Genomic DNA, 27,185 nt, shown 5'->3' with positions numbered 1-27,185 from the left:
CAGTTTTGCTATTAAGCAAAACCTAAAGAAAGGTAATCAATTCCAACTAAAAAGCACTTATCCTGGAATGACTATGCGTAAGGCACTTCAAACCGTTGGCTGGCTGCCAAACTCCAGACAACCGCTATCAATGTTTCTGACTATCACAAGAGCACAAGGGGCCATGCATAATTGACTAGAAGATGGGCTAAAACTGTGCCCAATCAGTATGTGATCAAAAACGCGTGGAATATTCAGCGCCACTTGATTACATGGAGGCACGTCCTTTCACTCTCCTCATGAAATCTCTTCAAGGTCCAGAGTACTGTAATAAGATCATTACTGTCAAGCGGTACGAATCACAGGCAATGAGTCTTAGGATAGGAAGTCATACTTCACAAGCTCCTCTGGTCCTTTTTTTTTAATATTTTACTGCGTATTGAGGCAGCAAGGCGATGAGGTGACAGATAATGATCACATCACTGTGTGACAACTAGAAAGGCACTTTTAAGAAAAAAACAGAAATCAGCTTAAGAGAAACTCAATTTCATTTTGCTTGATTTCTTAAAAAATTAAACAGAATTAAATCGTATTAATTTTATCAACTGATCTTTGCCATTAAATTAATAATCTGATAAACTTTGCTACAAGAGGAAAACCTATTACCTTATAGGCAAAATCTGAATTCTCTAGGTACAAAATATATATCATTATTTTGTGAAGGGAAGTATGACTAGTAAACTGAATGGCCTGTTATTTTTTTAATGTACTTCATTTATTTTAAATACATGCTGCATCTTATAAAAAAAGCCAGACCTGTGATGGAAAGGCAGAAGAATGGAAATTATACTCTAGTACAACAAATGAAAAAGATAGCTAGCCAAGTGTCTCAAAACATGGCAGGAATGGTAGAACATATAGAAGGTTTACTGACTGAAGGTTGACTGATTCTAACAACCAGCCAATTTAAAGAAATGATGATGATGATTATAATCTAACAATATACTGATTTTGCAGAAGACCAAATTATGGGAACATGAAATAAATAGCAATATGGATTTTCAAAACCTTACTCTTCGTTATAGTATCAAAAGCTGAGGTGCTAATTTTTCCACCTGACAAACTGTCCTCTAAGTAAAGATACCTACTGTTCCAAGCAGAAGCAACAAGCACAAACAAGCATTTATTCTCCTTTGTTAGTTATCCTATAATTAAAGTCCAAAAATCACAGATACTCAACAATAAAGTTTCCTTTCGTATTGAAAAAAATCATAACTTTTCTACAAATCTAACTTTTCAACTGCTTAAATAGAAAATATTTGATTAAGGAAGTTGCAAACTAATTATGTACTGGATAAGCAATGCATAATAAAACCACTTTTCATTAGTAGCAGCAGCACGCTGTAGTAGGAAAAGGAAGGAAAGGAACCTCTCGTGCCAAGTACTGAGTCATTACTGACTCTTGGAGGGACGCCAGCTTTCGCTGATGTTTTCTTGGCAGGCCTTATAGTGGGGTGGTTTGCCGTTGCCTTCCCCGGCCGTTATTACCTTTCCCCCAGCTAACTGGGTACTCATATACTGTGTGGCACAGGATCTGTTACCTGATGCAGAGCTGAAAAAAAGTGTTTCCTTTAAGCTAAACATTTCATTTTTCCCTTTCCAAGCAATATCACTGAAAAATGTGGGCAGCTGACTAGGATTCTGATATGATTTTCCTTCTATCTCTACAAATTAAAGCTCAAATACACCTAAAATAGCAAACGAAGTGAATACAAAGACAGTCTGTGCACAGTGGGAAGCAGAAGCCCTGACATTAGAGAAGTGGGAGGGAGGGGAGGCATTGTGCCTCTAACATCAGGAACAACCTGGAAGAAGACATCCTGGTGTTGATGGCACTATTGGCACCAGAGACCATGAGACTGGTGTGTTGTGTGATACACCAATTCTGGTGATATACAACTGACCTCCAACACTGTGTGGTCTGTATGGGTTGCTTGAATTCAGACTGAGATAAAACCACTGTCAGTTTTGTATAATGGCTGCTTCTGTCTCTGTCTGTATTCCCCACATCTTACCCTACCCACCGTTCTGCATTTCTCCAGTAAGTAGCTTATGCCCCAAATCCTCAAACTACGTTTTAGACTTCAGGTAATGAGAATTCAAATAGTAGAGCTGTGCACAAGGGGCCTCTCAAAATTCTCCACCCTATTTGTGAGTAGAGAAATTGGGGGGACAATTTCACCAAATGTCTCCAGGGGGAGGAGAAATTCTCCAACAATTTCTCACAGGTAGGGATCACCATTGACAAGGGTTGTAGAACAGACCTTCCTTCTCTTTTCTTTTCTGAAGGGTTTTTGGGTTTTGTGCACTGCTACTGCAAGTGGTAACAGCGCCAACTGTGATCGTAGCCTGGCCCTCATTTTGCATCCTTTACTATGACCCATATACCTAGCATCACTCTTTTTTTATTATTTAATTTTTTTTATTTTAAAACACAAAATAAACATCTTACAAAAAAAAGAAACAACAACACAACATACTACATACATTTTGAATAAATGTTGAATACATATATATTGAGTAAATATTAACTATAACCTATCCTATCATTACAAATATAGTCTTTCTTAACATATAAGTGCACCCTCCACCTCGGGATCTATTCCTGCTTCCAAAATCTCATACTTTCTTCCGCTGGCGGTTTCCCACTTCCCTTAGAAAACACAAATATTAGGAACTGTTTCCAAATTCCTTCAAACTCATTTATTTTCGTTATACCTTTCCTCCACTTAATATTACAAGTCAATTTATCATTAATAGCTATATCCCATACTTCTTTGTACCATTCTTCAATAGAATATTCCCCCTGAATCTTCCAGTTCCTAGCTACCATCAATCGTGCTGCAGTCAGCAAACTCGATATCAATTCTTTAATTTCTTTTCCACATTTTAAATCTTCAAATAGTGACAGTAATGCAATTTTTGGTGTTTGTTCTATTTTTATTCCCACTATTTCTTCAATTTCCAAAAACACCATCTTCCATAATCTTTGTACATATTTGCATTCCCACCACATACGTAAATACGTTCCTTTTTCCCCACAACCTCTCCAACAATTTGCTGAATGCTGATTATTTATCTTATTCAATCTAATCGGGGTTAGGTACCATCTCCACAAAATTTTAAAATACCTAGCATCACTCTAAGGCACTGAGGGGAGAGAATGCAGCCATCACCAAAAAAATTGGTGAAGACAATATGGAGAAAATTCTGAAAACTGTCCTTTTATTTCTAAGATGTAAGAAAAGAAAAATCTCATGAAATTCCTGAAAGTTTTCATTCCCCATGAAAGGGGGTTCCATTTTTCTGCCTCATTCTCAGGGCATTTTATAATTTATTTTGAATGTGTGCTAGTGGTGTTTTATGAATTTACCTAGTCACTGTAGGGTGGCTCAGGGTACTGTCTGTATTTTTCTTTCTATTGCACATCTCTTCATTGCTCTATAGTCTCCCAGGCTGCCTGCACTTCCTGATCTGAAAAGGCACTATGAGAGGAATAAATTCATGAGGGATAAATTCATGATAAATTCCCTGGGCGGGAAGTGCAGGAAGCCAAGGAGGCTACAGGCTGTCATAGAGATGAAAGACAGGTCACACACACACACACTCCTCAGTCATCTCATAAGTAAAGTAAGCAGAAGAACTCTTCACCAAACCCATGCGATTTCCCCCCAAAATTTCATCTCCTTTGAATTACTTTGCGAAAGCAATTTGTTCCCTATCAAATTGAATGAGAATGGTCAAATTTTTCATAGGATAAATTTTTGGCACAGCACTAAAAATAGGTTTTATATCCCTTTGTAGACTTTCTGCTGGCATATTAAACAGCTCCATTTCCAAAACGTCTGCAGTCAATAGGCAATAAGCAAGCAGACAAAATACCTTCAACCACTGCTAAAAAACCCCAGGAACCCTTAGCAATATCCTTGGCTGTCATGTCCTTACCCCAGTATTTGCAAACATGTTGTTATGCTTTCTTACAATGCCAATCAAACATACCTAATAAAATACCAATGAGCTCCCAGTGTGCAACATATTTATGAATTTCCCAAGATTCAAGCAATGTAAACTTTTTTCTATAGTTTTCTGCTCCAGGATTTCCAGTTACGCAAGGCCAGATCGACACCAAGCAGGATATAACTCTTTGAAAATGGTTTGAAACCTGTATATGGAGGGTGTCCTGGGCCCCAAAAGTTGTCACTACTGTTATAAACTGTTTTAAAGCAGTAGTGTAGATCCAGCCCAGGTATGTACAATATAAAACAATTCATCCTAGTACTTGCCCTTTCAAGAATCCATTTTCCTGTTGGCTACCATGACACTCTTCCTTCCAACTGGGAAGGCGTAACTTTCTGCTTCTCCTGACCCTGAAGTTAACAAGTATTGAAAGAGCAGAAGAAAGCTTTCAACTTGTTTAGCCTGCGATGAAGTGGCTTAAAACAATGGATGAGTTCCTCCTCCCTTGTCTTTCACTCCTCAGCATCAACATAACGGCCTTTCAACAGCAATCCTTTTATGTCAGGTAGGCTGTGACTACTGATGCTGTAGGTTTCACAACCAGTGACCTTTGTGCCTTGCTTAAAAGTGAATCTCTGTGAATTCAGTTTAGATTTTATTAATTTCTGCCCTCCTGTTTCTGAAATGTACTGCTATAGTCCACTATTATGTCTCCTATAAGACGGTGAATCAAGTAGCTGATGTTCAGTATTATTGCAGCTTAACTTCTCTGGTTTTGACACTGAATAAGTGGTAACTTTCTGAGAGGCAAAGTATACTTTCAACTTCCCTTAGTATGGGCACTAATAGATCACAACTATAACTGTATAATTGACTACATCTTTGTGACGAAATATAAGGGGTTGAGATGGCTAAGTAGAATCTTTGCTACTTTTTTCCAAAATCTAGATTGAGTATTTTACCTGGTTGACTCATTCAACAGTCCATCTGCTGCAACCAATACTTTTGCTCAGGAAGAGTAAAGCAACCAGGCACACAAAACAACATGTCCAGATGCAAACTTTGTACTCACAGAGAGACCTGGTTCGCACATCACACTAAGCCATGGTGGATTGTCATTTGGGTCGTTGCAGGGTGGCTTAGGGTGATGTCCAAACCTAGAGCGTTTTTTTCACCGTGGGTTGTTTTTCACAAACGAGCCACCCTGAGAACCCATAGCTTGTAGTAGGGGATGTTTAGGGTGTCTGATTTTCAGTCGCTTCTTGTGATGACTGAACCTGGCAGGCCAATTTTATCGTGGATTGTCGGTAATGGCTAGAAACACCTTGCAATCTTGCTAGTGCCATCACCCTTCTCCCTCATCCATTCCCAGCACCTTCCACCTCAGGATGGATTTTTTTCATAGAAATCTTGAAGAAAGGATACCAAAGAGTGTCCTGAATGTGTTCACAATTATTTAATTCCCTCCCCCCGGTTCTGTGCAAGTGTGCAGAGGTGTCTGTTGCTAGGAATTTTGTGTAATTTCCCCCTCTGTTTTACTGCTTTGCCATGAAATCTGCATATTTTGAGCAAACTACCTCACTTCTCAGAGTTGGAACTTGCATATCTTTTCCCACTCAGTTTCTGTTCTCCTTTGAAGTTTGCAGGTATCATTAACAATCTCACTCACTGCTCTGTAACCCTCATATACATCCGGCAGCTAGCAACAGAGACCAGTGGAGGAAAGTGAAAAGCTTGAAGGAGAGGGGGAGATGAAAGTGGGTGGTGGCTACAGGAGAGAAGGAGCTTTAGGGGCTGGTGTTATGACTTCAGTAGAAAGTGAATGCTTAAAAAAGGTGTTTGCTAGCAAAAGTCACTCCAATGTGGACAATGCAATTGACAGGGACATTGAAAAGCCGGGGAGGAGGGGTATCAATATGCTTGGCTAAAGAGCAGCCAGGTGGTTTTACACACCTGCACAAGATCCTCCTCCGCAAAGTAAAATAATTTACTCTTTGGTATCTAATGTGGGGGAGGGGGTTGCTGGCACCGAAGTGGTGGATGAAATTGATAAGGACATTGACAAGATGGGAATATGGCTATGCTGGCCTCAATAGCAGACAGGTGGTCTTGCAGTCCTGTGCACTTTTGAAAGACTCGTAAAATTCAATTATTATTATTTTTAAAAAAGGTTGAAAACATGTTCCTACATTTATAAGGACTCAGAAACTTAAATCACCTTGGCGAACTAATACCGGGGAGTGGGGAGAGCTTCCCTCATGAGCTGGTAACCCCAGCAGACCTATTGCAGAAAGAGTACTGATGTAGGGAATAAGGAAACCAGGATTTCTGCTGCAAAGGCTCCTGGGATACGTGTCAGCAGCAGCCTGGGGGGGGGGGGGGCTGGGAGGAACGGAGGGAAAAACAAGCCATGGGTGACTTTCAACCAGTCACAGACCATAGCTAGACCTAATGTTTATCCCTGGATCATCCAGGGGTCAAACCTGTTCATGTAGGTGACACACAGGGGATCCAGTGCTCAGGCAGGGGCGAACCCTGGATGATCTCAGGATAAACCTTAGGTCTAGCTGTGGCCACAGACTTTCAGCCCCAACCTACCTCACAGGGTGGTTGTTGGGAGGATAAAATGGAGAGGAGAAGGATTATGTATGCTGTCAATTCCATTTAGAAGGTGGTTTGTCTTTGAAAAATAGTAGATAAGGTTTTTTTTTTTTTTAAGTTGTTCCAGGACATAATAGCAAGCAAGCAACAAAATAGCAACAAAAATTCAAACTCAAACCCAAACACAAGCCCACATGAAAACTACTGAGAGCCATTTGGAACATGTCAACTCAAAGAGTTTGCACTAAGACAATATAAAATAGATACCTTCAGCAGTGCCTGAGATACCATCAGCTTTAAAATTGCTAGTGCTTTTCTTCCTGCGATGTTTTTTTCTGTTTGCATGAGGGGAAGGAGGAGGGTCCAACTTAGGACTTGTGGTACTAGATATACTTGGGCTGGAACACACAGAATCTCCCAAGCCAGTATCTGTAAATTAAGAGAGGAAACAAGACAAATACGAGGTAAGGTACATTTTTATCTCCCAATGAAAAGCAACAAGAGAGCACTATTTAATGCAGGATTCAGTTTCAAGTTATGTATCCGCATTCTTCAGGCAAAAGCGCTAAATGACTATGTTCAGAAGCCTGTAAGTGTCCACAGCTAGGGTGACCATATGGAAAGGAGGACCGGGGGCTCCTATATCTTTTTACAGCTGTATAGAAAAGGGAATTTCAGCAGGTGTCCTTTGTATGCATGCAGCACCTGGTAAAATTTCCCTGCCCTCTTTTGTATCTGGTCACTCTAGTATAGCTAGAGTATAGCTATACTAGAGTATAGAGTATAGCTAGAGTGACCAGATACAAAAGAGGGCAGGTCTCCTGCAGCTTTAACTGTTGTGATGAAGAGGGAAATTCGCCAGGTGCTGCTTGCATACAAATGACACCTGCTGAAATTCCCTTTTCTAGGCAACTGTTAAAGATATAGGAGCCCTGTCCTCCTTTCCATCTGGTCACCCTACCAGCGCAAGCATTGGTTCAGACAGCTGCTATAGGAATTCCCGTGCCCTAGCCCACTCAAATGCTGGCTTCACCTTGTAAAGAGGAATAAGGAAGTTACACCAAAAGTAATTTGCAACAACTGCCTTGTTCCTCTCTGCTGTCAGAAAACCCAAGTGCTATCAGTCAGTCAGTCAAATGGGCAGTATGCGCAGGGCTGGAAAGGGGTTCCCCACAGGTGTCTGTAACAGCTGTCAAAACCAATAACTGCTACAGAGCACCTGATAATTTCTGAACGCATAGAAGCGGTTGTGTGAACCACTCTCTCACCTGCTCAGAATTTAGCGATATCCAAGTTATGGATTTATTTATTATTTACATTTATATCCCACCTTTCCTCCAAAGAGCCTAATGTGGCTTACATAATCCTCCTCCTCCTCTCTATTTTATCCTCACAACAACAACCACCCTGTGAGAGTCAGTGAATGGCCCAAAGTCCCTCAGTGGCCTTCACGGCTGAGTGGGAACTAGAACTCTAGTCCAACACTCTAACACTACACCGTAGTGCTCTCAAGAGGAGTCCAGAAATTCCTTCAAATGCAGAACACTTCAGAACACTTAACATTGCACTGGATTGTGGCCAATGGTTGAAGCAGCTTCTACCGAATACTTTGTAAGTGTCGTTATTGCTACGTCCAGTTAACATTTAGACTCAACTAAAATGGAATAACAATTTTGTATGGAAATAAAAAGTAGGAAAGAAAGCAAAACAGAATAATATGGCCCAGTAAAATGACACTTTGCACCGCATACACCATCTAGAAACCCATATATACAGCCAACCAATTAAATAAAATTTAGATAATCAATCACATGCCTTATAATGGACTGAATTTTATATATTCATTTGCACAATATTAATATTCATATTGCTGATCTTCATACTATGATCAATACTCTTACTATTTACCTCTCACTCTCCATTCAGCCCCTCTCCAGATCTCAGGTTCTCAAGGGTCTTTTTATTGCTCCCTCAGTATCCCACCTCCCTTCCCAGCTAACTGATGTGAGCATCTAAATCAATTGACCATGTTGTATGAAGGCAGCAGAACACCCCCTCCTGTTAAGTTGGCTTGGCTGCTCTAAACATCATTCTGGCAATGGAGAAGGAGGCTGTGATGCCAGTGACTCTCATCCCATTCTAAAGCAATTAAGCCAGCTAGGAAGGGACACAGACTATGTGCTCTAGCAGGAGGGTTGTCTGCTGTCTGGATGCAACTGGTTCCTTCCTCTAATACAGCATATTGTCATTGTCCTTATCAGTTGACTTGGCCTCAATTTTTTTAAAGCCGGTTTTACTTTATATCAGGGCAATAATTCCGATACAAGCTGCCAGGTTTCATGTGGGACACAACATCGTAGTTGAGTAAAGAACTTCTCCCATACAATCCAGCCCACACACTCAGGTCCTCTGGGAAGAATTTACTCCAGCCGACAAAAACAAGGCTGACAACTATTACCCAGAGGACCTTTTCTTCTGCTGCTCCCAGTTTGTGGAATGGCCTGCTGGGAGAGATTCATCAACTTAACAGTCTTCCAGAGTTTAAGAAAGCCATAAAGACTGATCTCTTCCGGCAGGCCTACCCAGTTGGATTTTAAGATGCCTTTTTATTGGTGTGCTGCTTTTAATGATGCACTGGTTTTAAACATTTGAATTAGTTTTATGTATTTTATGGTGTTTTTATTTGTGTTGTACCCCGCCTCAATCCAGAGGGAGAGGCAGGTAACAAATTATTATTATTATTATTATTATTATTATTATTATTATTATTATTATTAAAGTTATGATTATTGCATAACCTCTTCAATGGGGCTGCCACTAAAACTGATTCTGTACCATTGGCACTTTGTGGTGATGTGCAAGTGCCCATCACATGGATCTCACCAGCGCTGTGCCTCCATAGGGCCCATTGGCTGTATGGGAAAACCATGGAAAAACACTTTCACACGTTGCAAGTGCTGCATTGAAAAGTAAAAAAAAAAAAAAAGGATCATGTTATGCAAAAATACAGACTAGCATGGGAACAACGCTACATGACTACAACTAACAACAAACTAGCTCAGTGCATTTATTGCAATTTCTCCTTTTGGGCAATAGTTTATTCTAAAAAAGCTTTTGTGAAAAAGATTGTCCTGCAATAAGCACAGCTAAAGGAAAGAGTTGGGAAGCCGTTCAGATTTAAACTATTAATGCTTCCATTGTTACTATTACTGATGCTTTTTCAGATGCTATTTTATTTTTTTAGCCAATCAGGCTAATTTAACCCTAAATTTCACTAAGGTGGTGAACTTGTTGGGGAGAGAAAGGGGTTAAAAATTCATTAGCTTGAATCTCAGTTAGGGAGAACGTGCATAAAATAGCACAGAGGGGAGATGGGGTCCCTGAGATCACAGGCTATTCTATCGGCCAGACAGAACAACCTGGCTGCTGGATTGGACTAACAGGCTGTTAACTGCTAATCCCTAAATGTACACATCAGAATTCTCTCACTAGGGAAGGTGTACTTAGGTCATGTTCATTGAAAAGTGCAGTAACCCCCTTAGCAAACTTTAGCTGTTCCATCCTTACAAAAAGAATTAAAGTTAAGAGGGACCAGGATTGAAAACTCCACTTCAGTGGAGTACATATACTGGCATATGTCTCTTTTGTGAATATAAGAAGAGTAGTGATCCTTTAGATGACAACTACCTGCTCTACTGAAAGCAGAGGGAAATATTGTCATGACTGCATGAAATATTATTATTGCTGGAATTGCAGGAGGGCCTGTTTCTAGACGGGTCAGGAGGGAGCATGAATTACTATATAATTATGGAGATCAGGGGTAGTGCTTATGGATTTCATTAAGGGCGCACTTCCTACCCCAAATAATTCAAGTACTGAGTAGGATCCTGCAATAGACAGAGCCAGGAATATTTCTTCATAACTGCAGCGCTTTAGAATTGCCACAAGGGAACTGCAAAGTGACCAGAAGCATGCCGGAGTTCCTGTCCCAATTGCTCCTTCCCCTACCTGCTCTCTTCCTTTGGCTGTCTAAGTTTAGGAAGAAGTATGAGATGTCCTCTCCGAATGCTAATTTTGAGTAGTATCCCTGTTCACAGATCCTTAAAACCACAGCAATGGGCTACATATGTAAGGCTGTGTGAGATTATGTTTTATGCTCACCTATCCAAGAAACAGCTGTTGATAGGGTAAAGGGCTTGGGAGATCAACTGAGTTTATAAGGGAACCTGAGTTTAACATTAGGTTAAAATGTTCTTAGGTTTCCTGAAATATGGATACCATTACATTTCCAAGGATAGTCAAGGAAGGGAAGAGCCATGGAGAAAAACCTGACACTGGTGTGTCATAGAATCATAGAATAGTAGAGTTGGAAGGGGCCCACAGGGCCATCGAGTCCAACCCCCTGCTCAATGCAGGAATCCACCCTAAAGCATCCCTGACAGATGGCTGTCCAGCTGTATCTTGAATGCGTCTAGTGTGGGAGAGCCCATAACCTCCTTAGGTACTTGCTTCCATTGTCATACTGCTTCAACAGTCAGCACTTTTTTCCTGATGTCTAGCTGGAATCTGGCTTCCAGTAACTTGTGCCCATTATTCCGTGTCCTGCACTCTGGGATGATCGAGAAGAGATCCAGGCCCTCCTCGGTGTGACAACCTTTCAAGTATTTGAAGAGTGCTATCATGTCTCCCCTCAATCTTCTCTTCTCCAGGCTAAACATGCCCAGTTCTTTCAGTCTCTCTTCATAGGGCTTTGTTTCCATCCTGGTTGCGCTCCTCTGAACACGCTCCAGCTTGTCTGCGTCCTTCTTGAAGTGTGGAGCCCAGACCTGTCCACCCAAACATAAATGGGCACTGAACGGCCATTATTTGGAGCAAACTAAGCAATTTAATTACCTAGGAATTTGCTTCATGCAAAATGGTTCCTGGTCTGGCCACTTAACAGCTACGAAATTGAAAGCCCCAAAATCGATGCAAACCGTGTTGAGATTTGCCAAGGTCAGAGGAGGGCAGTCAGTCGTCCCAGCCAGTAGAGTTTTTCTGGCAAAGGTTATACCACAGCTATCGTACGGAGTGGAAATATGGGGAAGCGCAAACCTACGCTCACTCGAAACCGTCCAAAATAAGTTCTTAAGGTTATTGCTAGGCCTTCCACTGGGAACTCCTTCCTGCTATATTAGAGCAGAACTAGAAGTAAGGCCAGTGACTTACGCTATCTGGAGGTCTATGTTCTTCTATTATGCTAAAACGGAACATACGATAAATAGAATAATAACTCTCTCAGTTAATGAACAGAGAAATTTATTTATTTATTTATTTATTTATTAACTTTCTATATCGCCCCATAGTCGAAGCTCTCTGGGCGGTTTACAAAAGTTAAAAACAGTGAACATTAAAAAGTATACAAAATTTAAAACCATCCAAAATATAAAAACAACAGTATAAAACAACAATATCCATTTAATCAACAACTCTCCTATTAGAAATAATTGGGTATCCTGGTGTGAAACAAGCCTAATAAACTTTGGATTTGACCCCCAAGTGATATTGGTAAGCTATTTACAATACAACCGCGAATCTATCAAGGAACGGCTGCAGCAATATTTTGCTAATTTAGATCTAGAAGCAATGAAAGTCTCCAGATTCTCCACCACCTTCCCATCCTTAAAAACAACCCACGAGGAAGAGAAATATCTGTCAGAAATTACATCACCTGCCCTCTGAAAAGCATTTATAAGCCTACATTTTCAGGCAATGAAAACCAAATTTAGAGAGGGGAGATACAAAAAATATCCCCAGGGAACACTGTCTTTGTATCTGCAGCTGCCAGGCAAGAGAGGGTGCTATGCACTATGTCCAATATAGTAAACTTTACAAAGTTCCCAGGGATAAACATCTAACGAGACCCCCTGGCCCCGATTACTAATCTCACAGATATGGATAAAATAATATACCTACTCTCTAATACAACCAAGTCCATCATGCTAAATCTGGCAAGGTTCGCTGAGAAAGTAGCAAGAATCAGGGAAACTCTAGAGTGTTCGGATGGTACCTGTGAAAGGAGGTTTATAAACTGGTACCCCATAAATTCATCTGGTTATGTATATGTCTTCTGTTCTGCTCTATTAGTTATAGCTTGTATTGTAAGATGTAATTGTGAATATCGGCTAAAACGTATTTTGGTTGCCTCAATAAACTTTGACTATTCAGCTTGCAATCTACAACAATTCCAAGATCCTTCTCATTTGTAGTGTTGCTGAGCCAAGTATCCCCCATCTTGTAACTGTGCATTTGGTTTCTATTTCCTAAATGTAGAACTTGGCATTTATCCCTATTAAATTTCATTCCGTTGTTTTCAGCCCAGCACTCCAGCCTATCAAGGTCACTTTGAAGTTTGTTTCTGTCTTCCAGAGTATTAGCTCTCCCACCCAATTTGGTGTCATCTGCAAATCTGATAAGCATTCCCTGCACCTCCTCGTCCAGATCATTAATAAAAGTGTTGAAGAGCACCGGGCCCAGGACTGAGCCCTGCGGTACCCCACTCGTTGCCTCTCCCCAGTTTGAGAAGGTTCCACTGATAAGTACTCGTTGAGTCTGATTCTGTAGCCATCTCTGGATCCACCTAATAATTGTTCCATCTAGCCCACTTTTAGCTAGTTTGTTCATCAGAATATCATGGGGCACTTTGTCAAAAGCTTTGCTGAAGTCAAGATATATTATGTCCACAGCATTCCCACAGTCCACAAGGGAGGTTACCCGATCAAAAAATTAGATCTGATTAGTCTGACAGAATTTGTTCTTGGCAAATCCATGCTGGCTTCTAGTAATCACCACATTGTTTTCAATGTACTTATAGATCGACTTCTTTATAATCTGCTCCAGAATTTTCCCAGGGATGGATGTCTAACTAACTGGTCTGTAGTTCCCAGGTTTGTCCTTTCTGCCCTTTCCGAAGATAGGGACAACATTAGCCCTCTTCCTGTTGTCTGGCACTTCACCCATCTTCCATGATTTCGTGAAGATAGCAGACAGTGGTTCTGAGAGAGTTCTTCTGCTAGCTCCTTTATTACTCTAGGATGCAGTTCAACGGGTCCTGGAGATGTGAACCCATCCAAAGAATTTAGGTGTTTCTCGACCATTTATCAATCTCAAACTGCAATCCTGCCCCTACAACTTGTGTTTCACTTTTTCCAGGGGGGTAATAGAACCACTTTTTGGAGAAGGCTGAGCCAAAGCAGGAATTGAGCACTTCGGCCTTTTCTTTGTCATTTGTTATCAAGTTGCCATCCTCATTAAGCAGTTGAACTACCACTTTGTTCCTCTGTTTTTTTCTATTCATGTATCTGAAGAAAGCCTTTTTATTACTTTTAGCATCCCTCGCTAGTCTCAGCTCATTCTCAGCTTTACCCTTCCTGACACCATTCTGGAACTTCTGTGCCACCTGTCTGTACTCTTCTTTTGTAGCCGGGCCTTCCTTCCACTTCCTACATGTAACCTTTTTTGTTTTCAGGTCATCTCTAAGCTTTTTGTGGAGCCACATTGGTTTCTTCTGTTGTCTTCTATCTTTTTACCTTGTTGCAATTGCTTGTAATTGTGCTTTTAAAATGACCTTTTTAAAAAACTCCCACCCATCTTGATAATATCTCCTTCCTAGGCAAGGTGCTTGAGTGCGTGCTGGCCAACTCCAGGCACTCTTGAATGAAACTGATTATCCAGATTCACTTTAATCGGGAATTCAGGCCTGGTTTAGGATTGGCAGCTGCCCTGGTCACCCTGAGGGATGACTTTTGCCAGATAGAGACAGTGGAAGAATGACCCTGTTGATTTTCTTGGACCTCTCAATGGCTTTCAGTACCATTGATCATGGTATCCTTCTGGATAGTCTATCTGGGCTGAAAGCTAAGGGTACTATATTGCAGTGGTTCTGCTTCTACTCAGATGGCTGATTCCAGAAAATAGTGCTGGGGGATTATTGCATTGTGCCTTGGCAGTTATGCCATGGGGTGACCCAGTGCTCTGTTTTATCCCCCATGCTGTTCAAGATTTACATGAAACTGCTGAGGGAGTTTATCCAGAGATGCCACCAATATGGAGATAACACTCAGTTCTCCTTTTGATCAAATCCAGGTGAGGCAGTGGGTGTTCTGAACCAGTGCCTGGGTGAAGCAATGGGTTGGATGAGGGCCAATAAACTGAGACTCAATCCAGAAAAAATGGAGGTACTGTTAGTGTGTGGTTCTTCTAGATGTATGAGTGATATTCAACCTATTCTGGAGGGGGTTGCACTCTCCCTAAAGGATCAGGTTCATAGCTTGGGTGGGTGGGTGTTTCTTAGATCAGCAGTGTAAATAGAGACACAGGTGACCTTAGCAGCACCGAACACCTTTTATCAATTTAGGCTGTTATGCCAATTCTGATCCTATCTGGACAGAGTTAGGAACCTACCTAGTTAGGAACATTCTGGTAATCTCTCATTTGGATTACTGGCCTGTGGGGCTGCCTTTGAAGATGGCCCAGAAACTTCAGCTAGTCCAAAATAGGGCCTCAAGATTGTTAATGGGGCCTGGCCAACATGGTCACATGATGCCACTGGTTTATGATCTGCACTGGCTGCCAGTCCATTTCTGGGCCAAATTCAAAGTGCTGGTATTAACTTTCAAAGTCCTAAATGGCTTGGGGGAATGCTTACCTGAAGCATCATCTCCTTCCATATATACTTGCCCAGACCCGAAGATCATCCTCAGAAGCCCTTCTCTGGGTGCCGCTGCCAAATGTTAGAGCAGTACAACAATGGAACTAATTATCAACGGAAGCCTAGAGACATCCAAGAGGCAGCTGGACAACCAGGGATGCTTTAAGGTGGATTCCTGCATTGAGCAGGGGGCTGGATTTGATGGTCTTATAGGCCCCATCCAACTCTATTCTATGATTCTATGAGGTAAAGTGGGTGGATACTAAGGAGAGGGCCTTTTCAGTAGTGGCATCCCAGTTGTGGAATGCCCTCCCCAGAGTGTCTCGACTGGTGCCTACATTGTGGTCTTTTTGGTGCCAAGTAAAGACCTTTTTATTACTTAGGCTTTTTAGGTGTTCAGTTTTAAAAATTGTGTTAGTACATTTTTATATTGTTGCACTGCTGTCTTTTATCTTGATTACAAGAGTGGCTATATTCTGTTTTAAACTAATGATTTTATATTATGTTCTACTATGTAATTGTATTTTAAGGTTTTAGTTTTTGTCTTGTAAATCACTCAGAGAGCTTCAGTTAATGGATGGTATAGAAATGTAATAAATAAATTTACTCTTTTATAAGGCATGTTCTGTTTTCTTAAAAGTGCTTTGCATTCATAATATTGCTTGTGTTATCTTTTGATATTTCTACTGTAATTATAATTTTATTGGTGTGTGTGTGTTGAAAATGCAATGATATTGCATTCAACATAAGATACAATGAATTGAAATGGTGCAGGAAACAGCATTATTACCCACTTCTACTGAACACAAAACCCTTCCTAGTATTAAAATGGCAGAGGAGTACTCCGACATAGGCAGACATTAAATATTTTCTCCTTTTGATATACCTGTTAGCATCATTTAATTCCTTGACAACTGCAGTTTCATGTAGAGGAATCTGTTTAAACCAAATCAGCCCTTATATCCTACAGCACCAACACAAAACTTCTCTAGTGTAGGGCCGACCTGAAAAATGAACTTGCTGCCGTAAGTCTTTATGATGTACAATGCTTCTCAGATAATAGTGTGCTCTTCCTGGGTCAAACAGCTCTAAAGTGAAGAGCGCCTGAGGTATTCGCTTCCCTCCTCATCTGGAAAAAGAAATGTGAATCTGGGATGCAGAACTAAGCTTTCATTGTTTCTCTATTAACACCCTGTATTCTAGTTTCCAGTATTCTATGAATATAGGTTACTTTGCATTTGTCTGCTTTAAAATATGGGCCACCGAAGTGTCTTAGGCTTACATGCACTGTTTTCTCATTTCTGACTACTCTGCTTGGTTGACAAGGTATTTATTCTTTAAACTGAAAAGGGGCCTCTTCAAAACTGTAAATGAGTTCTAGCTTCAGACCACTGCATGCAATTTTATACTCCTGACTGAATACAAATAACACATTTTATTTGGTATCAATTACTGCATGTGAGAACAGATGACCACTGCTGTTACTATTCAATATAAAAGGCATACCAAATTAAAAAGAAACAAGTGCCTCATTACTTCACAACCTAACCAGCTTTGACAGAAGCACTAGAACTCATAAGATGTGTTTCACTGAGTCGGGATGGGCTGTTCTGCAGCCATCCTGTACATTCAATGTTAGCCATTAGTTCTTCCCAATCGGGCGCTAATGTTCAGTGCACACCCTCAAAAATATATAACACTAGTAATAATAATAACAACAATCTGTGCAATATCCAAGCTTCAATACTTGAAGTATAAGTCAAAGGCGCAGTTTCACTTTTCACTCGGGAAGCTGGCGAGCATGACTAGAGGGGGAATAAAATAACATTCAGTTCACATAAATATCAAACAGGCTTCTTGAGACTGATGGGCCAGGAATGTATTCTTAGCCATCATTCTGGCAGACAGGCCCAAGGACACTCATAACTTATTTTACAATCATTTAGTTTCAGCTCAAGTGGAAAACGTGACAACTTATCTCTGCTGACAAGATGCCGTATCAAACCTTACAATTAACTTTCCTATGATTATCTGCCCAGCCCATCATTAGCTCAGCAGCTTCTAATGGCAGCTACAGGCAGCTTTTCTGATGATGGTCATCAGTTTCAGGATTTATAGCTACATTATGTTCACTCATATATATATATATATATATATATATATATATATATATATATATATGAATATGAAAATGAGAGAGCCTGAGTTAAGACTGATCAGTAACCTATATTCCTAACCCTAAACAAAATTTAAATGGAAATAGGAGAGAGAGAACCTCTGGGGAAACAAAAGTAAACTGCATATTCATGCTAAAATTGATAATCAACACCATTAAATAATGTGGTATTGTAGAATACTGATAGAAAATATCAAATTTGAGGCCTGTTAGTCGTGCCTTTCAGTAGTTAGTCTCTCAGTATAGAGCCAAAATGTGACAAATCCTTAATTGTAGCTGTGCTATTTATTGTACATCTGGTAACAACCTATTTAAAATTGACTTGTGCATTCAACATAATATTAGGGAATCAAGTATGACTGTCACTGACACATTTTAGATAGCCAGGGCAAGTTGAATTAAAAAGTGGCTTCTCATACAAAGAACACTGACACAAATTCCTTCCTGATATATCTTACTAAGCTTAGCATGGCTGTTCCTAGCCAACAAGGGTTAGTGCAGCCAACTTGTATAGTGCAATATGAAACCTGCAAATATAAAGCTTATTACAAATTATGTCATAGTTTGTTATGAGGATCTTTTCCTGCATGAAGAAATTTCAGTTGTGAGATTATGAAACATGCTAGTTTTACAACATTTCCAAATAATGAATATTGAAATTACAATTTTTAGTTTATATAAAAAATATATGGTCAGATCTTTACAGCCAACTGCATAATGTCAAACAGAAGGCACTATTATATAAATATCAGCTCCAGTAGATTTAGGTAAACTAGTATAACAAACGAAGCCAACTCTGATAAAGTAAAATAACTTTAGAATATTCTACTTAAAGTAGAATAATGTCATGAACCAATGGATAGGTATCATGCCCCTTCTAGAGGAATGTTCTTTGGAGGATGAGCAGAACCCTAACCCTGTGCCAGCACCCCACCCCACCCCACCTCAAGCATCACAGAGGAGCTGTCTGTAACCTTGAGGTAGAGCAGGAGGGTCCTGCTCACAACATAATTACCCTCCTCAGGCTCAGAGACCGAGGAGCCATCTAGCCCTAGAGCGCGCAGGCTTCTAGAGATCAAGGCACTGTTCAGCCGCCAAGTGCAGGAGTGCCTGCAAGACGCATAGAGGCTCCTCATGGCAGAAAGTATACTCATAAACAAGGCCCTATTCATGAGGAGACCTTTCCTTGGATGGCACTAATGGCCTGGAGTTGTGTTCTGAAGACACAGGGTTAACATCCTTCAATTCCAGACACTAAGTGCTGGAACAATGTCCAAGTACCAGCTCCCTGACTCCTGCTATTATTTCCCCGCTATCACAAGCTCTTCTTTGCTTGACATGGACTCTGTACTGATCTCGTCTGCATCCCTGGAACTCTGACCCAGCACTACCACAAGCAGGACAATAGGCTTAGAGCAAAATGACAACAAAGACATTTCCATTTTTGGTAGGAATGTTGGATCAGGGCAGAAAACTACCTTACACGCATGAAAACTCTGAAGACTGAGTTTTGAGATTCAACAAGCCACGGTGACCCCATTAAGAAAATTGAATTCAGGGCAGGTAGCTTCAGAGAACATGCTGCCATGGGATCAAACGTTTCTCCATGAATGCTGTGAGAACCTAACTGAGGTTCCAAGTTAGGAAGCTGTGTTGGGCAATATTCATATTCATGCATAGCCTGTAGTTGACTTCTTATAATTGATCTACATCCTTGCTGCCCTTCCATATTCCTTCACCAATTCCATCTCATTTTTTAAACCTGCCATTGGTTTACCCAGTGTTAATACTATATTATCTGCAAACACACTGCACTTGTATATTTGTGAATTAAAAACAAAAGGAGAGCATCCAAAACAGGTCAGAAAAACGAGAAATGGGTTTTCACGAAGCCCGATGCATTTCAACCTGTACTTTATTCAAAGGCCTTCCTCACAGGGTTGTCAGAAGATTATTTTTTCACATCTCCATTTTTACAGAATTTCTCCCCCTTTTTTGATGCTCTGAAGAGCCTTGCGTTTTTGGGTCCACTTTAGAATCCATGGTGTTTTCTTCTTCTTCCCGACTAGACAAGAGCTTTTCGCTGGGGTCCATATTCAGTGTGGTGTAGTGGCTAAAGTGTCAGACTGGGAGTCGGGAGATCTGAGTTCTAGCCCCCACTTGGCCATGGAAACCCACTGTGTGACTTTGGGCCAGTCACAGACTCTCAGCCCAGACTATCTCACAGAGTGGTTGTTGTGAGGATAAAATGGAGAGGAGGAGGATTATATACGCCACCTTAGGTTGCTTGGAGGGGGGAAAAGGCAGGATATAAATGCAATAATAATAATAATAATAATAATAATAATAATAATAATAATAATAATAATAATAAATAAATATGAATTAGAAATCATTTAGCCTCACTGTGATCACTGTTGTTGTATTATCCATGTTGACAATGATTTTGAATGGATAGCCCTACCGACATTTTATTCCTGCCTTGCAAAGTTGCTCTGTACAATATTTAAATGCTTTGCGCCTTTGCAAAGTGCCTGGGCTGATATCTTGAAAGAACGTTATTTCTTGTTGTTCATGCAATCTCACTAATATATCCCTTAGTTTAGCTCCATTTTGCAGTTGTAATCCTGCCACCCTGTGGGCTCTTTCTATGTCTGCTCTGGAAAGTATGGGTTCTGGCAGAGCTTCTGACAACCATTCAATTACGAAACTGACTGCAACACATCCTTCCGCAGAATTTGCTAGACCCCCTAAGATGTAAATTGGGCCTGCAGCTATAATTCTCTAAGGATGCACTACTGCAGTTCATCGTTAGTTTTTAGCAGGTTTGTATTCACTCTCTTATTGATGATTGCTTCATTTGCTGTCTTTCCAATATCATCTAATTTTGCTAAAACCCCATCTATTTTGTTCTCCAAAGGCTTTACGGCATTTGCCCATTCTTCTCGGAAACACTCTAGATGGTGCGTTATTAATTGCATAGGTTCCATACCATCTGTTTTGACCATCTTCTGTGCCCTCCTCCTCTTCCTCATTGTTTAGGCCAGAGTTAGAGTGGTGTTTCTTGCCCCAAAATATGCTGTGGGATCTTTATTTTTCAGCTGTGATGATCCCTGGACATCCCTCTGAGGGATGTCTGACAGGATTTATTTTAGGCCAGGAGAGTTTGAGCCTAGGAAGCCATCTTGGACTGCAGGTAGCTCTGCCCTTCCCCCCAAATATGGGTGTGCCTTCTGAGAACTGGGGCATGTGGCATGCTATGGCCCAAAGGGCAGGGAGGAGGTCTTGATGGGAGGAAAGCTAATCCTTGGTTGTAAGGGGCTTTTATACACCTCCTCTCATGATTCTGCTTCTTCCACCATGACTGGAAGATGAGGATCTGGATCAGGCCTGGTAGCCCTGATTATACTTATGCTTGGCCTGACCACTGGCTTTGTGTGGGCTTGTGTATGTCGCCATAATTATGAACTACAGGTATGCACCCACCCGCAGCTTTGACTCGGACCCTGACTGAGCACTTCAGAAAACAGCTTGATTTAGCTCAGATGAAATTGGGAGCCTGTCTGCTTTGACTTGGTATCAAAGCTGAGTCTATGAGGGGATTATGCCTTCCAAATGCCAGAAAAATAGGTGCAAGGGTTTTTGTGCCTATATTGGCACAAAAACCCTTGCACCTCTCTCTCTCTCGGGAACTGCTAATAACCTTTTTATTTCTTGGCAGAACTGGATAAAATTGCAGAAATAGTTGCCTCTTCTGAGGGGATCAAGCCTGTCAAAGTTCAGAACAATAGCCTTTGATTTTGATAACCTCCAAAAGAGGACGTACTTATGCCCCAATGTCCCTTGTGTACCATTCTTCTGAAAATGACAGCCTAAAGGTGTAATAAATGTGCAAAGTTTCAGAAGGGGCCAGGGAGCTATGACTGAAAAACAGCGGAAGGCTTTCTTTCATAGAGACACCTGATGATGTTGAAAGAATGACCACCACAGTCTCATCCTTGCTCTTTCCCAAAGTACAGTGATTGGAGCCCCTGATTAAAATGCGCCCTAGGATTAGAAGGTGAACCTGTCCGTCATTCAACTACTCTTTCAGAGAAATGAGGGGGAAAAACATACTATTTGCAGGAGACATAAAATCTCGGCATCACCCTCACCTCCAAAACACATCAGTAATGAAACCTAATTTGGCTTCAGGTTCATTTATGTTGGCTTTAGAAGGAATCCCAGTTCTCTTGGCTTCTGAGGGAACCACAGTTCACCTTGGGAAGCAATAAAACGGGGCTGAAGTGGCCCACTTCTGCTCAGGCTTCATCCAAAACATGCACAATCCTATTGGGAACCCTGTGTGACACCTGCATAGTGCTAGTTACTTTCTTTAACCCTTATAGAAACTTGTGTATATGAACACTTCTTTGTAGAACAAAATGCACCTTTCAACAAGCGCCCCAATACTTCTACATTCTATCTACTCATCCCATCCTCCTTCACAGAAGTAAGTGCTCCTACAAGCATATTCATCATATATTCACTAGTCACCTTTTTTTATCCACTACCACTTTCCATAGCCAGCTGCCAGGAAGTGCCACCCTTAATTCCTCCACCTCTGCAATCAAGACTAGATACTTTCTTTCAACTAGTGCCTCCTTTTCCCCACTCCCTCCAAAGAGCTAATGAATGCAAGGCTAATGAATCATCATTAGCAATGGTCTATAACATATTTTTTATGAATTATATACTTTATTTAAACATTTTCTATTCTGATTTTCTTCCACTATGGAAACTCAAAAGCAGATAAAGCACAGAGATACAAATTATCAAGATAAAAATAAAACACTATCATGTCCAGTATAAAAATATCCCAACCACAGAAAAGAAGTTAGGGGTAATATTAATTAAAACAAGTAGTCCTTGACATATGTATTCTTGTTGATCACCCATGTTTAATTAATAGTTACTGGCTTAATGCTACGTAACACCTGATAAAGTGATACTAAAGTTTTTTTGTTTTGTTTTTTCAAACCTAGGCATCAGACCTGGCTTTCTATGTCATTTTTGTGAGCATCAATTTTGCTATAAGAGGCAAAAGGCAAAAAGACGATGTTTTTAAACCTATTGGAGTTAAGCTATTCCCCTCCAACTGCCCAGTCCCCACTGATTTGAAGCATTAGATTATGTTTCTTGCCATTTAAAATACAATGGGAAGAGAGGATTTCCTGTCATTATTTTCTTTTGAATTTTCCAGTTCCTGCACTGCACAATCCCTGCTACCAGCATAGATTGTGGGTAGCAAGGCCATGATTATCAAGTTAAATATCAATTGCAACAAATTACTGGGTCTATCTCTTGACAAGAGATATTCTTCCATCTGCCGGAAGTCTCCATCTCTGTGCTTCACCTGTGCCACAATAACCAACAAGCTATGAAGGGACCTTGTATCAGATTTAGTACACAGGCCTCTTTCTCCTTTACGTTTCTACAACATGAAATAGGTTTAGCTTTGAAGTATAGCATTCCATAGCTAAGGGTTGCCTAATGACCATGCACCCCAAGCTTTGTGATCAAGACAAGCAAGAGGCCAAAATTGTAGGCAGGTAAACAATAATTCCTCATTATTAATACATAGAAAGGAAGACTCATTAGGAGAATAAGGAAACAAATGCCAATGAATCTTCAAAGAAAACAGTGGCAGTTCAATACACCACATAAATACAACTAAAATAATTTTAAGAACATTTTTACCCTTGTTTTCTAAGAGATACAAAGCAACTGCCAAGTCATAGTGAAAATAACATTTCAGCTGTACATTATTACTCAAATTCTTCAGTCTTCTCAGGATACTCAATGGCTGAGTTCAGATGTAATTCTAAGCTGCTGGGGGTCGCATTTGAAAGTGATCCATGGTAGCTTAGTGTGTCGTGTATGTGTGTGTGTGTGTGTATGTAATCCCCACCCACAACTGGTAAAGTACCCACTGTGGGTACCCACCCTCTGCAGTGGGGTAAGAGTCCCTGGGGTGGCTTACCATGTTGTGTGGCAGATGTATCATTGATAAATCCGGCCGCTCAGTGGAAAAAACATGGTGATCGCAGAGATGGCTGCCTAGAGCGCCTGGAAGTTCCAGCGATGCTCTAGGCAGCATGGCCAGACTCTATGGTCACCATCACATAGAGATGGATGAAGCAGACAGTGCAACGTGATTCTTACCACTCCAGCCACTGGGATAAGTGGCAGCAGGAGGGTGGGAATTTATCTACGGAGAGGGGGCATGTAAAGCAGTGTGTCGTGTGGCTGCCAGTCATGTGAGGGCACACAAGTTATGGTTTTCCTACACCTGCCCACTCTGCAGTTCTCCTCCCCCCATGATCGTGTGAATAGGGCCAATGTATCTTCATGCACTTCTGCCACCACCTTCATTTACTGTTGGCTGCCATCGCACACACTCCTGCAGTGGGCTCGTGGAAGTTCAGATGAAAGTTTTGATGGCTAGTAGGGGAAGGCACAAAGACAGGGCTGCCACTGAAGTATGCGGTAGATAGGAAGAGTCAGGGTGATCACATCAATTTCTCCAGCCACAGGGCCCTCATAGTTATGATGCACTTATCTACTGAAGAATATACATTTTCTATCAGAGGAGTCAACAAGCTAGTAGTATTAAGCAAGCAAGCATTATGGGGTGAAAGTGGAGCACCCTTCATTAAAATGCAGAATTATGTAATTTTTAAACTCTGCTTGCTTATTCCTATAATGCTAAAGTAAAATTCAGTCATAGTTAAATTCTCTCTCTCTCTCTCTCTCTCTCTCTCTCTCTCACACACACACACACACACACACACATACACACACTCCTTCCTATAAGCCACAACATACAGTTATTTTTTGTGTGTGGAACAGGGATTATATTATAAGCACTATATCCAGGTCTCATTACTGATATAAGAAGAATTTCTGTAATATATGAGAAAAATAATTTCTATCAGAACTGATGGTTAGTCATGCCTAAACTTTGTGTGTATGTGTGTGTGTGTGAGCTGCTCACACAAATGCAGTTATGGGAGCAACAGTCACACAAGCTCCCGTTCTTTCCCATATTCTCAAAAATGGGAACATGCAATCTTTTAGTTCATAGAAGAGAAGCTGTGGTCTTGCGTAAGTTCATGGTTTTTACATGACCCTGCTCAAATAAGAATACTCTTCACATGAACATTTGAAAGGGTGGTGGTGAGGTAGAACATTTTTTTTAAAGATACTGCTATTGCTGTACCATTAGAACTGACTTAGTGCTACAAAACCCAGGGCAACTGTGTAGAAGCTCCAGCAGTGGAAACCTCAATAGAACACTTTAGGCAAGGATCCTAGATATTTATGGACTGATAATACTAGCTCAGACATATCCCAACCAGTATGTTGTTACTGGTCCTCTCACTTCCAGGATAAAATACTAAAATGTATCCTTCAACTCAACAAAATGAAACAAAGCCTACTCCAATACTGGTAAACTTATCTATAGGAACACATATTTAATAGCTGTTTTCACATTCCATCTACTCCTTAAGATAAGACCCCCTGTGGCACAGTGTAACAGTTATCCACAACATACAGGCTGGTGACTAACAAGCAAACATATAACGCAGTGTGAAAACTCCATTCAACGGTTGAGGTTTTAGGAGGTGCTCCCCACACAACATGTTCTAACTCCACCATTGTGTGACTGTGGACTACCATGGAGTTGAGTAAAATCCATTGTGATGTTTGATTGACACTTCCTCCCCCCACTCTCCTCCCCTGTCCTCCTGATGGTATCCCATCAGCCATTGCTGCAAAACACACACACACACACACACACAATCCCAGTGGCTCTTCTAGAGTGGCACTTGCTCCTTTCACAGCACTTGCCAGGGAACACCGTAGCCAGTGGGAAAAGTCAACTCAACACAATGGAAAACTCCACAGAGCCTGCCATACAACACGTAACACAACCGTTGTGCAGGAACACTCCTCTGCACAGTGTGGATATTCACTGGGGGGGGGTGGAGTTTTCCTGCCAGACAACACATTTCTCAATGGTGGTATAAAAACTCCACCATGGAGTTCTAAAACCACATTTGAGAAACGTGTTGTCTGAACTGAGCTATAGACTATTGTTTGTCATTGTTTTTATAGCTATATTATTTTTTTTACCTTTAATCAAAGATTGACTAAGGCCTCTAGACAGAGGGGTTGAACAGTAGGATAAAAATGCAAAATAAATAAGCCTTATCATAAAGTGCATTCTATTCTAGGGCCATGATTTGAAGTTACTTCTTAAAACACACACACACAAAAAAGGCGGGGGAGAACGCTTTACATGAAATGAATTCCCATCTTTAGTGAGGAGGATTGCATTACTAACTGCGGTAACTGTGACACTTGGACAGTATCCTTTAACTTTTGAAGAGTAATCATACACAAAATGATAACTGCAGGTATTTTATAATTTTGTATCTATGAAAATTCAACTGTTTGAGCTACAAAGAACTATCTTGTAGTTAAAGTCAGACAAGTAGACAATTAAAAAAAAGTTAGAAGTTTTCAGATATCCACTTACCTTCCTTTGTAAGTACTAAGTTTTGGTGCTGTTTCAAATTGCAGGTACAATATATTGCAGCATCAAGCTTTCACCTGAAAGGCCATGACTCTGGATCTCTCACAGATTATTATTATTATTATTTTTATTTATTTATTTATTTATATAGCACCATCAATGTACATGGTGCTGTACAGAGTAAAACAGTAAATAGCGAGACCCTGCCGCATAGGCTTACATTCTAATAAAACCATGATAAAACAATAAGGAGGGGAAGAGAAAGCAAACAGGCACAGGGTAGGGTAAACAGGCACTGGGTAGGGTAAAACCAGAATCAGAGAATATCCACTATCCCGAGATTTAAGAAGCAATAATCCCCTTGATAAGTATGGTATCTTGTACTCTCAGGAATGTGAAAGTTTAAATATAGTTAAAATGTTATGCTGCACATACTTCTGTGGTCAACCTGGAGCACTAAATAATAAAATGATGTAGGGCAGTTTGCTCCAACCTGGTGCTCTCCAAACGGTTTGGACTTCAGCTCCCATCAGCCCCTGCCAACATGGCCAACAGTCAGGCATTGTATTCCAAAACATCTGGAGAACAACAGGCTGGGAAAAGCTGATGTTGTGGGACCAATGGCATGGTACTAGAGGCAAGCAAGGCTAATTTATTGCGCTAAGTGGTTGCTAATTGGACAACTGGACAAGACATTTTAACAAAAATATTTCATGCATTTATTTTCCAGGCTCTTGAAGTGGGAAGTGGAGGTAGGAGAAGTGGAGGTGGACATTGGACTTGATAGCATTGGTTAAGGAAGGATACCTCTGCGCAGAGGGTTGGACACACACCAAACACGTTCCTGAATGGACAAGATGCGCCAAGCTTCAGCAAGAGTCAGGAATGAAAGCTGAGAGGGAGAACCTGGCTATCAGTCCAAGTAGGCCAAGTAGGCTTGGTGGACAGCCAAGCCGTGAAAGGGTCAAATTCCAAAGCAGGACCTTACGCAGTGTATGTCCTCACAGAAAACACAAGTTGTACAACTGATGAGCAATCCCTGAGGCTTCAGATATAGAACTTTATATTTATTCATTAAAACATATTTATGTTGCCTTTCATCCAAAAATAGCACTAAGGGCAATCAGTGCTATTTAACCACA

At 40.8% G+C, this 27,185-nt stretch overlaps 1 protein-coding gene across 5 annotated transcripts in view; it reads right to left on the bottom strand.

Annotated features, from left to right (window-relative positions):
* AGAP1 (ArfGAP with GTPase domain, ankyrin repeat and PH domain 1) overlaps positions 1-27,185 on the bottom strand; it is a 452,256-nt gene that overhangs the window by 123,251 nt on the left and 301,820 nt on the right. For all 5 annotated transcript variants that reach the window (XM_063116055.1, XM_063116056.1, XM_063116057.1 and 2 more), the window contains one exon: positions 6,865-7,026. In XM_063116055.1, the coding sequence (XP_062972125.1) occupies positions 6,865-7,026 (162 nt within the window). The remainder of the gene's footprint in view (positions 1-6,864; positions 7,027-27,185) is intronic.

This window comes from Elgaria multicarinata, chromosome 2 (assembly GCF_023053635.1).
Source record: "Elgaria multicarinata webbii isolate HBS135686 ecotype San Diego chromosome 2, rElgMul1.1.pri, whole genome shotgun sequence".
Classification (NCBI taxonomy): Eukaryota; Metazoa; Chordata; class Lepidosauria; order Squamata; family Anguidae; genus Elgaria; species Elgaria multicarinata.
This window is presented reverse-complemented; position numbering and strand designations above follow the sequence as displayed.